Source organism: Pseudophryne corroboree, chromosome 6 (assembly GCF_028390025.1).
Source record: "Pseudophryne corroboree isolate aPseCor3 chromosome 6, aPseCor3.hap2, whole genome shotgun sequence".
NCBI classification, from domain to species: Eukaryota; Metazoa; Chordata; class Amphibia; order Anura; family Myobatrachidae; genus Pseudophryne; species Pseudophryne corroboree.
In genome coordinates this window covers 87,174,252-87,190,456 of record NC_086449.1, presented here as the reverse complement: position 1 = coordinate 87,190,456, position 16,205 = coordinate 87,174,252, and the positions used below count along the sequence as shown (strand labels likewise).

The 16,205-nt window shown below is 46.1% G+C and overlaps 1 protein-coding gene across 2 annotated transcripts in view; it reads left to right on the top strand.

Annotated features, from left to right (window-relative positions):
* The window catches only part of QTRT1 (queuine tRNA-ribosyltransferase catalytic subunit 1), a 77,048-nt gene extending 69,596 nt beyond the window's left edge, over positions 1 to 7,452 (top strand). The window contains exons 8-11 of one of the 2 annotated variants that reach the window (XR_010180489.1): positions 5,175 to 5,284; positions 6,311 to 6,395; positions 6,918 to 7,141; positions 7,238 to 7,452. Coding sequence is in view for 1 of the 2 variants with exons in the window: in XM_063931415.1 (XP_063787485.1) it covers positions 5,175 to 5,284; positions 6,311 to 6,395; positions 6,918 to 7,070 (348 nt within the window). In the remaining variant the exon portion in view is untranslated. Of the gene's footprint in view, positions 1 to 5,174; positions 5,285 to 6,310; positions 6,396 to 6,917 lie in introns of both variants that reach the window. The other variant, XM_063931415.1, reaches the window with a different exon arrangement.
* The last annotated feature ends 8,753 nt before the right edge of the window (positions 7,453 to 16,205 follow it).

Sequence of the window (16,205 nt, the reverse complement as noted above, 5' to 3'; positions counted from 1 at the left end):
ACTAAGGGCCATTTACAATGCCCTAAGTCAGGCAAAACCCCTGCTTCAAAACCAGCCGGTACTGATCCAGTCAGACAACATCACGGCGGTCGCCCATGTAAACCGACAGGGCGGCACAAGAAGCAGAACAGCAATGGCAGAAGCCACAAGGATTCTCCGATGGGCGGAAAATCACGTGCTAGCACTGTCAGCAGTGTTCATTCTGGGAGTGGACAACTGGGAAGCGGACTTCCTCAGCAGGCACGACCTCCACTCGGGAGAGTGGGGACTTCATCCAGAAGTCTTCACACTGATTGTAAATCGTTGGGAACGGCCACAGGTGGACATGATGGCGTCCCGCCTAAACAAAAAACTGGAGAGATATTGCGCCAGGTCAAGGGACCCTCAGGCGATAGCGGTGGACGCTCTAGTGACACCGTGGGTGTACCAGTCAGTTTATGTGTTCCCTCCTCTGCCTCTCATACCAAAGGTACTGAGAATAATAAGAAAACGAGGAGTAAGGACAATACTTGTGGTTCCGGATTGGCCAAGAAGAGCTTGGTACCCGGAACTTCAAGAGATGATCTCAGAGGACCCATGGCCTCTGCCGCTCAGACAGGACCTGCTGCAGCAGGGGCCCTGTCTGTTCCAAGACTTACCGCGGCTGCGTTTGACGGCATGGCGGTTGAACGCCAGATCCTAAAGGAAAAGGGCATTCCGGAGGATGTCATTCCTACACTGATTAAAGCCAGGAAAGATGTAACGGTTAAACATTTATCACCGCATATGGCGGAAATATGTTGCTTGGTGTGAGGCCAATAAGGCCCCAACAGGGGAATTTCAGCTGGGTCGATTTCTGCACTTCCTACAGGCAGGAGTGACTATGGGCCTAAAATTAGGCTCCATTAAGGTACAGATATCGGCTCTGTCGATTTTTTTTTTTTTCCCAAAAAGAACTAGCTTCACTACCTGAAGTTCAGACATTTGTAAAAGGAGTGCTGCATATTCAGCCCCCCTTTGTGCCTCCAGTGGCACCCTGGGATCTCAACGTGGTGTTGAATTTCCTAAAATCACATTGGTTTGAGCCACTAAAGACCGTGGATCTAAAATATCTCACGTGGAAAGTGGTCATGTTATTGGCCTTGGCTTCGGCCAGGCGTGTATCAGAATTGGCGGCTTTGTCATTTAAAAGCCCTTATCTGATTTTCCATATGGATAGGGCAGAATTGAGGACTCGTCCCCAGTTTCTCCCTAAGGTGGTATCTGCTTTTCACTTGAACCAACCTATTGTAGTGCCTGCGGCTACTAGCGACTTGGAGGATTCCAAGTTACTGGACGTAGTCAGGGCCTTGAAAATTTATGTTTCCAGGACGGCTGGAGTCAGGAAAACTGACTCGCTATTTATCCTGTATGCACCCAACAAACTGGGTACTCCTGCTTCTAAGCAGACTATTGCTCGCTGGATTTGTAGCACAATTCAGCTGGCGCATTCTGCGGCTGGACTGCCGCATCCTAAATCAGTAAAAGCCCATTCTACAAGGAAGGTGGGCTCATCTTGGGCGGCTGCCCGAGGGGTCTCGGCTTTACAACTTTGCCGAGCTGCTAATTGGTCAGGGGCAAACACGTTTGCAAGATTCTACAAATTTGATACCCTGGCTGAGGAGGACCTTGAGTTCTCTCATTCGGTGCTGCAGAGTCATCCGCACTCTCCCGCCCGTTTGGGAGCTTTGGTATAATCCCCATGGTCCTTACGGAGTTCCCAGCATCCACTAGGACGTCAGAGAAAATAAGAATTTACTCACCGGTAATTCTATTTCTCGTAGTCCGTAGTGGATGCTGGGCGCCCGTCCCAAGTGCGGATTGTCTGCAATACTTGTACATAGTTGTTGTTCACAAAAGGGTTATTGTTATGAGCCATCTGTTGAGAGGCTCAGTTAAATTTCATACTGTTAACTGGTTATGGTATCACGAGTTGTACGGTGTGATTGGTGTGGCTGGTATGAGTCTTACCCGGGATTCAAAATCCTTCCTTATTGTGTCAGCTCTTCCGGGCACAGTATCCCAACTGAGGCTTGGAGGAGGGTCATAGTGGGAGGAGCCAGTGCACACCAGGTAGTCTAAAAGCTTTCTTTTAGTTGTGCCCAGACTCCTGCGGAGCCGCTATTCCCCATGGTCCTTACGGAGTTCCCAGCATCCACTACGGACTACGAGAAATAGAATTACCGATGAGTAAATTCTTATTTTCTATATAGTCCAGTAATGGTCGTGTCCATTTATGGTCCAAATGTCTTAAGCCTTAACGAGATAAAGTGGAGACGGATAAAGAGAGAGAGAGAGTACCAGCCAGCCAGCTCCTAACTGTCATTTTTCATAACACAGCCGGAGATATGGCAGTTAGGAAACTGATTGGCTTGTCATTTAAAGGGCTGGATGCATCATCGCTTGGAGAGTGATAAACTGGAGAAAGAAAAAGTGCCAGCCAATCAGGTCGTAACTGCCATGTCACAGGCTGTGTTTGAAAATGGCAGTTAGGAGCTGATTGGCTGATACTTTTTCACTCTCCATTTTATGACTTTCCAAGCGATGATGCCTCTGGCCCTTTATCCGTCTCCACTTTATCTCTTGTTGAGGCTTAATACATTTGGGCAATGTGTGCTACGCATTGTCTCCCAGACCAGGCTGTGCTGAGCGTTTACCGACTTGTACTGCAAGTATAAAAAAAAAGGATACGGAGAGAGACCAATTGGTCACCCTCTGTCTAATTCCTGGTGCTAATAATAATCAGTAACTTCTCAAAACAAATCACCAGTTGCAAGTGATCGCAAAAGCTTGCTAGGCTTTAATGAGAAGACAGAAAGACAAATGATACCATTTATTACCGCACTTGGGTTTGTTTATGTGGTAATAACAATGTGAACTCAAAATTAAAGTATGCTCTCCATTAAGTTTATTACACAGGCTCGGTTTTGCTACAGATATTTTCTATTGGTATACCAATTAGATACAATTAGTAATTTTAATATTTATTGACATAAAAGAAACACTCTGTTATCGCTGAAAGCATAGACGCAATCAAAAGATAACAGATTGATAAAAAGCGCTCATGCAAGCAGTCTGTTAATTGTGCATAGATGAAGAAAGCCGTATAACCTCCTCAAACAATTAAAATAATAGCGTCTCTCCTTCCATTAGTTACTATACCTCACACTGGCGTCCCAGTGAGGGTTACGGCGGTCTCCGTTTATATTGATATTGCCACAGTGACACGTCGGATAATAATGTTACTGAGCATGAGGCAGCATGCAGTTTTTTGGTATAAACATTAAATCGTTACCACTGTGTTGGTCCTGATAATAGCATTTAGTGGAGCTCCCTGTATACAGTATGATGAACGGGTAGCCTGCAGGTGATGTTAGAGTTCAGCCAGAAGTTCGTGATGTTTGCTGCTTAGTCTATTAGTGTGTCCCCTCTGGCGGCACCTCATAGATGTTTTTTTTAATACTGTACAGTCGACCATAAGTGATGGCACAATTCCCGAAGGAGAGTGGAGTAAGCAAACAGTTTGCCGAGTGGCACGAAGGTTCATTGGCATGCAGTGTCCACTCGGGTAATTAGAAGACAGAGATACAGGTAGATGGAGAGACCGGGCACTAGGGCGGAAGTAGCGTAAACGCGTTTCATCTTTTAGCAACAGGGAGACTTTCTCAAGAGAGATGCAACTTTTATTTTTTGTTCATATTGTTACTATCGTATAAACAAACACAAGCACAGTGATAAATTGTATCTACTGCAAATATCTTCCTACCTCTGTTTGTCTATTTTTACCCAGTTTTGTTCTATTACTGTTCTAATTGTAAAGCGCAACGGAATATGCTGCGCTATATAAGAAACTGTTAATAAATATCTCTGTAGAATCAGTGTTTTTTAAGCTAGGGGCCTGATTCAGAGTCACTGGGTGCTGTGACTGCTTTAGAGTCATTTACTGTAGTCGTAGACTTTCTGCTAATGCTAGTAATAGCCCCTCCCCTTGTGTACAGCGTCTGACTATGCAAATGCTGTGACGCCTTTAGACACAATATTCCTGCTTGATATTTCTTTAACCACTTGCCTGGCATGGTCGCATCAGATGCGACCATGCCTGCAAGTGCTCTATCTGACCTGTCGCACACGATGCAACCAGTCAGATAGAGAGTGTTAGCAGCGGAAGGGAAGATAAACTTCCCTCCGCTGCTGCTGTCAGAGGGACCGGAAGGTCCCTCTGCCTCCCTGCTCACTACCCCTGTGTCTGCCGTGCTGCCGATCACTGCTGATCGGCAGCACGGCAGGATCCCCCCCTCCAGCGGCTGCAGACAATGGCAGCCGCTGGGGAGAGTAAATGAACCCTCTCAAGCCACCCCCTGACCCCCCCTGCATACCTGCAGGCTGCCCCGGCTTTCAAAATGAAAGCCCCGATGTTCCGATGGTTGTGATGTTCCCGATCGATGTTTCGATGTTTGGGGGGAAAAGCTATTTAAAAAATAAAATAAAAAATAAAAATATATATATTTTTTCCTTTCACTAAAATCATTTGGGATAGGGATAAAGTCATGTTCTTCACTTAATTCACTAATAAAAAAAAACTTAAGTTGAAGTGTATCTGTCACATACACAGAGATGGTCTAATGAACTATGGGCCAAATGTATTAAGCCTTAAAAATGGATAAAGTGGAGAGTGATAAAGTACATACCAACCAACCAGCTCTTAACTGTCCTTTTTCAAACACATTCTGTAACATGGCAGTTAGGAAGCTGATTGGCTGGTGCTTGATCATTCTTTATCATCTCCACTATCACTTATTATGGCTTAATACATTTGGGCCAGTGATTGGTCCAGCCCACAAAATAGCTGCCCGTGGCAGTGCCTTTGTGATTTCCTTACTTTGTGACTTAGCAGCAGATACATCAAGCCTTCTAAAGAGTGGAGAAGTTGCTCATAGCAACCAATCAGCTTTTGAGGTAGCATTTATCAAGTACATTTGATAAAATAATAGGTAGAAGCTGATTGCTGTGGGCAGTTTCACCACTTGTCCACTTCTTCATTCCTTAGAAGGGTTGATACATCTGTCCCATAATTGGTTTGTCTAACGGAACTTTGGAAGACAAAGTGAATAACTTTGATTTTAGGCTCCAGTAATCATCTTTCTTGTTCTTTGTAGCGATTTGGCTCAGCTTTAGTTCCCTGGGGCTCTCTGCAGCTGAAAAGCAAACAGTTTGCCAAAGATTTCCAACCTATAGACAAAGACTGTAAATGCCCCACCTGCCTGAGGTAAAATGTTATACAACTTGTTGTTTTTTTGTTGTTGTTTTTTCTCTAAACCCATCATTAGCGGATGTGCAATGAGGCAGATTGTTGGGTTTAAAATTTTAGGGCAGCTCACAAAATGGCCACCATCTCTGTTTGTAGATGACAGGTCCATTTGTGTTTAATCTGTGGGACATACCTTGCAGTATGTTTCTGTGACATTTATTGAACTGTATCTGAAGCCTTCATGCAGTGGAGGCAGCCATTTTGTGAGCCAGGCCAATTTATTCAACCTACCAATCCACTCAGAATGTCGCTGAGGCGCAAGATACAGTTTACTGAGTAATAGTGCGGCACAACATACAGGTGAAATAGCGGCCTTCAGCTCTTCTGCATTGCCAAGAGAAAGATGAAAGACATGAGATCGAACAAAGCAGAAGAGCTAAAGGCCGCTATTGAAGCATCTTGGTCTTCCATAACACCTCAGCATGATCACAGGCTGATAGAATCCATGCCACGCCACATTGAGGCAGTAATTCATGCACAAGGGGCCCAATCCAAGTACTGAGTACATATGCATGATTATACTTTTCAGAGGGACGACATTTCTGTATTTAAAATCCTTTAATAGATTTTATATAATATTCTAATTTTATGAGATTTTGGATTTGGGGTTATCTTAAACTGTAAGTCACAATCATCAAAATGATAACAAATAAAGGCTTGAAATATCTCACTTTGCATGTAATGAGTCTATATAATATATTAGTGTCACCTTTTTAAGTTGAATTACTGAAATAAATGAACTTTTGCACGATATTCTAATTTTCTGACTTTCACCTGTATGTCTGCCTTCAGTTTTGTTGGATTTTTTGAGACAGTCGCTATATCTCATCATCTGCCTGACTCCTGATAATCCTTGTTCATTATGCTGGTTTGTTACAGTGATCAGGATGGACAACCTTTTTATTCAGGCAGCAAAGTAAACAAAAAAGTTCAATAGTAGCTTTCTGTGCTTTTAATCTGCTTCCCTTCACCTTTGCTGTCTAGATATTCACGTGCCTACATCCATGCTTTATTTAAAAGTGATACGGCGGGAATGCATCATATTACAATACATAATATTGCCTATCAGGTAAGTTGGTGAGATGTACAGATTGAATAAGTACATTTATTGGGAAACAGAATCAAGCGACACACTATAAATGCTGATACGACTTAAATTTAGCAGTCTGATATTTGCTACCTGGAACTGTCCCTCCCACCTCAGGATGACACAGATGGAAGGGAGCTATGTGACATGGTGTCTGTCACTCCCATCACAGGGTGACACAGACATGAGGGTGTTATGGGCTCTGTCCCTCCCACCACAGGGTGACACAGACAGAGGAGGGAGCTATGTGACATGGAGTCTGTCCCTCCCACCACAGGGTGACACAGACATGGGGGTATTATGTGATATGGGGTCTGTCCCTCCCACCACAGGGTGACCGGAAGGAGCTATGTGATATGGGGTCTGTCCCTCCCACCACAGGGTGACACAGACATGAGGGTGTTATGTGATATGGGTTCTGTCCCTCCCACCACACAGACAGAAGCAGTATTATGTAAAACTCTACCTTGTAAGGTGACTTATGGTCTCTCCTTCTTCATCTAGCTGAATCTGATGCATTCGGTGAGGGACAGCATTCTGCAACAACGGTTCCCACAGTTTGTACAGGATTTCATGAGGACCATGTATGGTACAAAGGACAAGTACCCACTGTGGGCCATTGATGCTTTAGAAACTGTTAAGATTACCTTACAGTGACCCTTTTGCTAATCTAAAGGAATATAACATTACCTCTGGATCCTGCATTGTCTCGGACAGTCAAGGCACAGGTATGGGATCTCATTGGTAATTGGTGCGCCTACACTGCATAAAGGAAGAGAATGCCAGGACAGGCAGAAGCTGTTTTTAAATTGAGTATATTTTAGGTGTAGTGGAACATCCCCTGATCTGGAACTCAGTCCCAGGCGTACTGGATAATGAATCCTGGATTACAGCTCATGTCCTGCCCAGGAAGCCGGCTCTTGTGCATGTGGGGACCTTCCAGTGTTTTATATGTACATATCATGGGTAAATGATTTGCTCTATTCTTACCACACTTTTTATTTTTAAACCTTTTTACAATAAAAGCATTTTTACCATGTGTGCACGATCTCCATGTAAAGTAAAGATACGACTAATTTCTATAATTCTGTATAACAGCCCTTCGTGTGTAACTGAGAACATTCCTGATCTATATGTGTGCGCCCTCTCTGTAAATAGGCATTGGTGCTATCACTGTCTGCCTCTGAAGCCCTCTCAGCAGGATGTGCTTTGATGGTGAGCATCGTCTGTGTGATTGATACGTACACTTCAGCTGAATATTTTCTTTGCTGGTTATATATAGATGTATAATGGGTGGAACACGTGGGTTATTCCTGTATAGCCCACCGATACTGTTCCCTGTAGTCCTTCATCTTATTATTCCAATAACAAGACTGATTCTGTACAGCATATTCTTCTTCATCCTTTTTTCCCTTCGATCTGTATCAGCATGGTCTCCCTGATCTATGACCTGCTCTACACAGCTTTTATCCTCCTTTCTTTTTTCTTTTTTTTTTCTTTTTTTAATGGATGTCATTATTAAGTTAGGCTGTAGGTGGCGCTGTTTCACTTGTATCTGAACCACCTGTCTGTGTCCAGAACAGTCACCTTCCCCAGTGGATGCTATGGTTTTACAGTATTAGTATTTAAAAAGTGTTTTCAAACATTTATCTTAAGTTTTAAGGTTCAGGATAGCTGTCAGTTATCCTCATTATTCATATGCAAAAGTGGGTCACTTCATCCTGTCCATGAGTTACATATTTGTTAATAGTCTGAGTGCAGGCAGCATTGGTCAAGATCTTAAAATAGTACTTGTGGCTACATGGGTACTCCGCCTCTGTGTCTAGTAATTGATGAATGGAGGTGCAGAGGGGGGCCAGTGATCTCTATTGGAAGTCACAGTGTGCATGTAATGGAGGGTTACATATTTAGTCTAAATAGAGTAATTTGGAACTTTCAGCACAATAGAATTGCTGTAACAGGAGCATTTATCTGCAGGTTAACGGTGGGATACAGAAATGCATTGTGTCACTCCTCACCGTAGGTGACAGCTGATGTGGAATGTGTCTAAAAACAGACTGGATGAATTTCTTAGCATATAGTAACAATAGTTATAGTTAGAACATGACAGACCTGGAATACCTGATCTTATATGGGGTCAGGAAAGATGAGAGTAGGATAAGTGTGAGAGTTTACCTGTGTGGGATGTATAGATGACAATAAGTGAGGTGTGGGGGTGTAGTAGTGGGAGTAGGGTAGGTGTGGGGTGTACCAGTGTGGGCAGTCTAGGTGGGAGTGTGTAGTAGTGGGAATAGGGTAGGTGTGAGGTGTACCAGTGTGAGCTGTATAGGTGGGACTAGGGTAGGTTATGTGAATGCCTTAGTATGGGTAATATAGGTGGGAGAAGTTTAGGTGTGCTAGTGTGGCTAATCTGGGTTGTAGTAAGGTAGGTGTGAGGTGTACCAGTGTGAGTAGTATATGAGGGAGTAGGGTAGGTATGTGGGTATACCAGTGAGACTAGTAAATGTTGGAGTATGGTAAGCTATAATATAATATAATACCTTCTCAATCTCTCCCTCTCATCAGGCACTGTCCCCTCCTCATCTCTCCTATTCTTAAAAAACCTACCCTTGATCCAAACACACTCTCCAACTACCGACCCATCTCTCTCCTCCAAACTCCTTGAGCGTATTGTCTACAACCGCCTTACTTCTTTCTTTCCTCACACTCACTGCTTGACCCATTCCAGTCTGGCTTCCGTCCTCTCCACTCCACTGAAACTGCCCTTACAAAAGTATGCAATGACCTCCATGCTGCTAAATCTAAGGGACACTACTCTATACTTATTCTACTTGATCTTTCTGCTGCTTTTGACACTGTGGACCATCCTCTCCTACTGCAAATCCTTCACTCCATTGGTCTGCGTGACACTGCCCTCTCTTGGCTGTCTTCCTACCTCTGTGACCGTTCATTCTCTGTCTCCTCTCATAACTCCACCTCCCCCTCACTTCCACTAACTGTAGGTGTACCCCAAGGTTCTGTCCTTGGTCCTCTTCTCTTCTCTCTCTCTATACATCCTCACTAGGTAAGCTCATTAGTTCTATTGGTTTCCAATATCATCTCTATGCTGATGACACCAAAATCTATCTTTCCTCTCCAGACCTCTCCCCTGCTCTCCTCACTCGTATCTCCAACTGTCTCTCTGAAGCCTCTTCCTGGATGTCCCAGCGCTTTCTTAAACTTAACATGTCTAAGACTGAACTGATCATCTTTCCTCCCTCCCGCATAACCTCACCTCCTACAATCTCATTATCTATTGATGGTACTACTATCTCCTCTAGCCCCCAAGTGCACTGTCTTGGAGTAATCCTGGACTCCTCCCTCTCCTTCAAACCACACATTCAGCACCTCTCACAAACCTGCCGTTTTCATCTAAAAAATATTTCCAGGATCAGACCCTTTCTGACCCTGGATGCTACTAAGACTCTTATCCACTCACTGGTCATCTCCAGACTGGATTACTGTAATCTCCTCCTGACTGGCATTCCTGACAAACACCTCTCTCCACTCCAATCTATCCTCAATGCTGCTGCCTGGCTCATTTTCCTCACCAAACGCACTACGTCTACCTCTCCTACTAGACCTTCACTGGCTCCCCTTCCCTTTCAGAATCCATTTCAAGCTTCTCACACTCTCTTACAAAGCCCTCACCCACTCCTCTCCCATCTACATCTCTGATCTTATCTCCCTTTACACTCCCACCCGTCCTCTTTGCTCTGCTAATGCACAACGACTCTCCTGCCTACAGATTAATTCCTCCCACTCCTACCTCCAAGATTTCTCTTACGTCCTAGAGGATGCTGGGGACTCCGTAAGGACCATGGGGATAAACGGGCTCCCGCAGGAGACATGGGCACGAAAAAGAACTTTAGATACGGGTGTGCACTGGCTCCTCCCTCTATGCCCCTCCTCCAGACCTCAGTTTGATACTATGCCCAGAGGAGACTGGGTGCATTACAGGGAGCTCTCCTGAGTTTCCTGAAAGAAATTTTGTTAGGTTTTTTATTTTCAGGGAGCCTGCTGGCAACAGACTCCCTGCATAGAGGGACTGAGGGGAGAGAAGCAGACCTACTTAAATGCTAGGCTCTGCTTCTTAGGCTACTAGACACCATTAGCTCCAGAGGGAGTCGGAACGCAGGTCTCTCCTAGCTGTTCGTCCCGGAGCGGCGCCGCCGTCCTCACAGAGCCGGAAGATAGAAGCCGGGTGAGTATGAGAAGAAAGAAGACTTCAGAAGCGGCAGAAGACTTCGGATCTTCACTGAGGTAACGCTGCGCGCCATTGCTCCCGCACAACACACACACACGGCAGGCACTGTAAGGGCGCAGGGGGGGCGCCCTGGGCAGCAATTTAAACCTCCGGTCTGGCAAAACTGTGTGTGTGTGTATATGTGTATATATATATATATATATATATATATATATGTATATATATATATGTATATATATATATATATGTATATGTATACACATATACATACTCTGTACTGTATATTGAGATCCCCCGCCGGTTTTTAAAAGATTTCAAGCGGGACCGAAGCCCGCCGCTGAGGGGGCGGAGATTGATCCTCAGCACTCCCCTGCAGAACACGGTGACAGAGGGTTTGAAAGAAGGGGGGGGGGGGGGCACATACTGTAATTTGGCGCAGTGTTATTAATAGTGCTATCTGGGTAAAAAAAAAAAATTCCTGGGTCATTGGCGCTGGGTGTGTGCTGGCATACTCTCTCTCTGTCTCTCCAAGGGGCCTTGTGGGGGAACTGTCTCCAGATAAGAGAATTCCCTGAGTGTGTGGTGTGTCTGTACGTGTGTGTCGGCATGTCTGAGGTCGAAGGCTCTCCTAGGGAGGAGGTGGAGCAAATGAGTGTGGTGTCTCCGTCGGCAACACAGACACCTGACTGGTTGGATATGTGGAATGTTTTAAGTGCTAATGTGAATTTATTGCACAAAAGGTTGGACAAAGCTGAGTCCAGGCAGTGTACAGGGAGTCCAGCCCTGCCTACCCCTATGTCGCAGGGACCTTCTGGGTCTCAAAAGCGCCCACTATCCCAAATAGTAGACACTGATACCGACACGGATTCTGACTCCAGTGTCGACTACGATGATGCAAAGTTACAGCCAAAATTGGCTAAAAGTATTCATTATATGATTCTTGCAATAAAGGATGTGTTGCATATCACAGATGAACCCTCTGTCCCTGACACGAGGGTGCGCATGTATAAGGAAAAGAAACCTGAGGTAACCTTTCCCCCATCTCACGAGCTAAACGAGTTATGTGAAAAGGCTTGGGAATCTCCAGACAAGAAACTGCAGATTCCCAAAAGGATTCTTATGGCGTATCCTTTCCCGATTAAGGACAGGATACGGTGGGAATCCTCCCCAAGGGTGGACAAAGCTTTGACACGCTTATCCAAAAAGGTAGCGCTGCCATCTCAAGATACGGCAACCCTCAGGGATCCTGCTGATCGCAAGCAGGAGACTACCTTGAAGTCCATTTACACACATTCTGGTACCTTACTCAGACCGGCGATAGCGTCGGCTTGGGTTTGTAGCGCTGCAGCAGCATGGACAGATACCTTATCGGCGGATATTGATACCCTGGATAAGGACATCATTTTATTGACCCTGGGTCATATTAAAGATGCTGTCTTTTATATATGAGAGATGCTCAAAGAGACATTGGCCTACTGGGTTCTAGAGTCAACGCTATGGCGATTTCTGCTAGACGAGTCCTATGGACCCGACAATGGATGGGTGATGCCGACTCGAAGGTTTTACCTTACAAGGGTGAGGAATTGTTTGGGGAAAGTCTCTCGGACCTAGTTTCCACAGCCACGGCAGGTAAATCAACTTTTTTGCCTTATGTTTCCTCACAGCCTAAGAAAGCTCCACATTATCAGATGCAGTCCTTTCGGTCGCATAAAAACAAGAGAGTACGGGGATCGTTCTTTCTTGCCAGAGGTAAGGGCAGGGGGAAAAAGCTGACAACCACAGCTAGTTCCCGGGAGCAGAAGTCCTCTCCGGCCTCTACAAAATCCACCGCATGACGCTGGGGCTCCGCTGCAGGAGTCCGCCCCAGTGGGGGAACGTCTTCGACTTTTCAGCCACATCTGGGTTCACTCACAGGTGTATCCCTGGGCAATAGACATTGTTTCCCAGGGTTACAAGCTAGAATTCGAAGAGGTGCCTCCTCGCCAGTTTTTCAAATCTGCCTTACCAGCTTCTCCCCCAGAGAGGGAGATAGTTTTAAATGCAATTCAAAAATTGTGTCTTCAACAAGTGGTGGTTCCCCTGCTTCAACAAGGGATGGGGTATTACTCAACCCTGTTTGTAGTCCCGAAACCGGACGGTTCGGTCAGACCCATTTTAAATTTAAAATCCTTAAACCATCAATTTCAAGATGGAATCGCTCAGAGCGGTCATAGCCAGCCTGGAAGGTGGGGATTATATGGTGTCCCTGGACATAAAGGATGCATACCTTCATGTTCCCATATACCCACCTCATCAGGCGTTCCTGAGATTTGCGGTACAGGATTGTCATTACCAATTTCAGACGTTGCCGTTTGGGCTTTCCACGGCCCCGAGGATTTTCACCAAGGTAATGGTGGAAATGATGGTGCTCCTGCGCAAGCAGGGTGTCACAATTATCCCGTACTTGGACGATCTCCTAATAAAAGCGAGATCACGAGAGCAGTTGCTGAACAGCGTATCACTTTCACTGAAGGTGTTGCAACAGCACGGCTGGATTCTCAATATCCCGAAGTCACAGTTGGTGCCAACGACTCGTTTGCCTTTCTTAGGCATGATTCTGGATACGGCCCAGAAAAGGGTTTATCTTCCGATAGAAAAGGCCCAAGAACTCATGACTCTGGTCAGGGACCTATTGAAGCCAAAAAGTGTGTCAGTGCATCACTGCACTCGAGTTATGGGGAAGATGGTAGCGTCTTACGAGGCCATTCCCTTCGGCAGGTTCCATGCGAGGACTTTCCAATGGGACCTTCTGGACAAGTGGTCCGGGTCACATCTACAGATTCATCAGATGATCACCCTGTCCCCCAGGGCCAGGGTATCTCTCCTGTGGTGGCTACAGAGTGCTCACCTTCTAGAGGGTCGCAGGTTCGGCATTCAGGACTGGATTCTGGTAACCACGGACGCGAGCCTCCGAGGTTGGGGAGCAGTCACACAGGGAAAAAACTTCCAAGGTCTCTGGTCAAACCAGGAGGCTTGTCTTCACATCAACGTCCTGGAATTGAGGGCCATATACAACGCCCTTCGTCAAACGGAGAATTTGCTTCGCGACCTACCGGTTCTGATTCAGTCAGACAACATCACCGCAGTGGCTCATGTAAACCGCCAAGGCGGAACAAAGAGCAAAGTGGCAATGGCGGAAGCCACCAGGATTCTTCGCTGGGCGGAAAATCATGTAAGCGCTCTGACAGCAGTGTTCATTCCGGGAGTGGACAACTGGGAAGCAGACTTCCTCAGCAGACACGATCTACATCCAGGAGAGTGGGGACTTCATCAGGAAGTCTTTGCAGAGATTGCAAGTCAATGGGGACTGCCTCAAATAGACATGATGGCGTCACGCCTCAACAAGAAACTACAGAGGTATTGCGCCAGGTCAAGAGCCCCTCAGGCGGTGGCAGTGGACGCCCTGGTGACACCGTGGATGTTCCAGTCGGTCTGTGTTTCTTCCTCTTCCTCTCATCCCCAAGGTATTGAGAATCATAAGAAGAAGAGGAGTACAGACAATTCTCATTTGTTCCAGATTGGCCGCGAAGGGCCTGGTATCCGGATCTGCAGGAAATGCTCACAGAAGATCCGTGGCCTCTTCCTCTAAGAAAGGACCTGTTACAACAGGGGCCCTGTCTGTTCCAAGAATTACCGCGGCTGCGTTTTACGGCATGGCGGTTGAACGACTGATCCTAACGGAAAAGGGGCATTCCGGATGAGGTCATTCCTACTCTGATAAAGGCTAGGAAGGACGTGACAGCTAAACATTATCACCGTATATGGCGGAAGTATGTTTCTTGGTGCGAGTCCAGGAATGCTCCTCCGGAAGAATTCCATCTGGGCCGTTTCCTTCACTTCCTACAGAGTGAATTTGGGCCTAAAATTAGGCTCCATTAAGGTTCAGATTTCGGCCCTATCCATTTTCTTTCAGAAGGAATTGGCTTCTCTTCCAGAAGTACAGACTTTTGTGAAGGGAGTGCTGCATATCCAGCCTCCTTTTGTACCTCCAGTGGCACCCTGGGACCTTAACGTGGTGTTGCTGTTCCTTAAGTCTCACTGGTTTGAACCACTTAAAACGGTGGAATTAAAATATCTCACTTGGAAAGTGGTCATGTTGTTAGCCTTGGCATTGGCTAGGCGAGTGTCGGAGTTGGCGGCTTTCTCACAAAAGCCCCTATCTGGTTTTCCATGTGGATAGAGCGGAATTGTGGACTCGTCCTCAATTCTTGCCCAAGGTGGTTTCATTTTTTCATATGAACCAACCTATTGTGGTGCCTGTGGCTACGCGAGACTTGGAGGATTCAGAGTCCCTTGATGTGGTCAGGGCATTGAAAATTTATGTGGCCAGAATGGCTCGGGTTAGAAAAACAGAGGCTCTGTTTGTCCTGTATGCAGCCGACAAGGTTGGCGCTCCTGCTTCGAAGCAGACTATTGCTCGCTGGATCTGTAACACGATTCAGCAGGCTCATTCTACGGCTGGATTGCCGTTACCAAAATTGGTAAAGGCCCATTCCACTAGGAAGGTGGGCTCTTCTTGGGCGGCTGCCCGAGGGGTTTCGGCTTTACAGCTGTGCCGAGCTGCTACTTGGTCGGGTTCAAACACCTTTGCAAAGTTCTACAAGTTTGATACCCTGGCTGAGGAGGACCTCATGTTTGCTCAATCGGTGCTGCAGAGTCATCCGCACTCTCCCGCCTGTTTGGGAGCTTTGGTATAATCCCCATGGTCCTTACGGAGTCCCCAGCATCCTCTAGGACGTAAGAGAAAATAAGATTTTAAACCCACCGGTAAATCTTTTTCTCCTAGGCCGTAGAGGATGCTGGGCGCCCGTCCCGGTGCGGAATACATCTGCAAGACTTGTATATAGTTTTTGCTTACATAAGGGTTATGTTACAGTTTTGATCAGTCTCGGGCTGATGCTGTTTTGTTGCATACTGTTAACTGGTTCGTATATTCCAAGTTATACGGTGTGGATGGTGTGGGCTGGTATGAATCTTGCCCTTAGGTTAACAATAATCCTTTCCTCGTACTGTCCGTCTCCTCTGGGCACAGTTTCTCTAACTGAGGTCTGGAGGAGGGGCATAGAGGGAGGAGCCAGTGCACACCCATATCTAAAGTTCTTTTTAGTGCCCATGTCTCCTGCGGAGCCCGTCTATCCCTATGGTCCTTACGGAGTCCCCAGCATCCTCTACGGACTAGGACAAAAAGATTTACCGGTAGCTTTAAAATCTTATTTTTTCACGTGCTGCACCACTTCTCTGGAATTCCCTACCTCTCCCCCCTCAGACTCTCCACCTCTCTACAAAACTTCAAACGGGCTCTCAAGACCCACTTCTTCACCAAACCCAGCCAAATCTCATCCTAACCCTCTGTTCCACATTCTCTATGTACCCCATCTGTGTCACCCCTGTCTGCCTACCCCTCCCCTTTAGATTGTAAGCTCTCACGAGCAGGACCCTCTTCCCTCATGTGCTTATCCTTTGTCTTACTTTAATAATCTTGAACTGTACCACATCCAGCAGTCTTC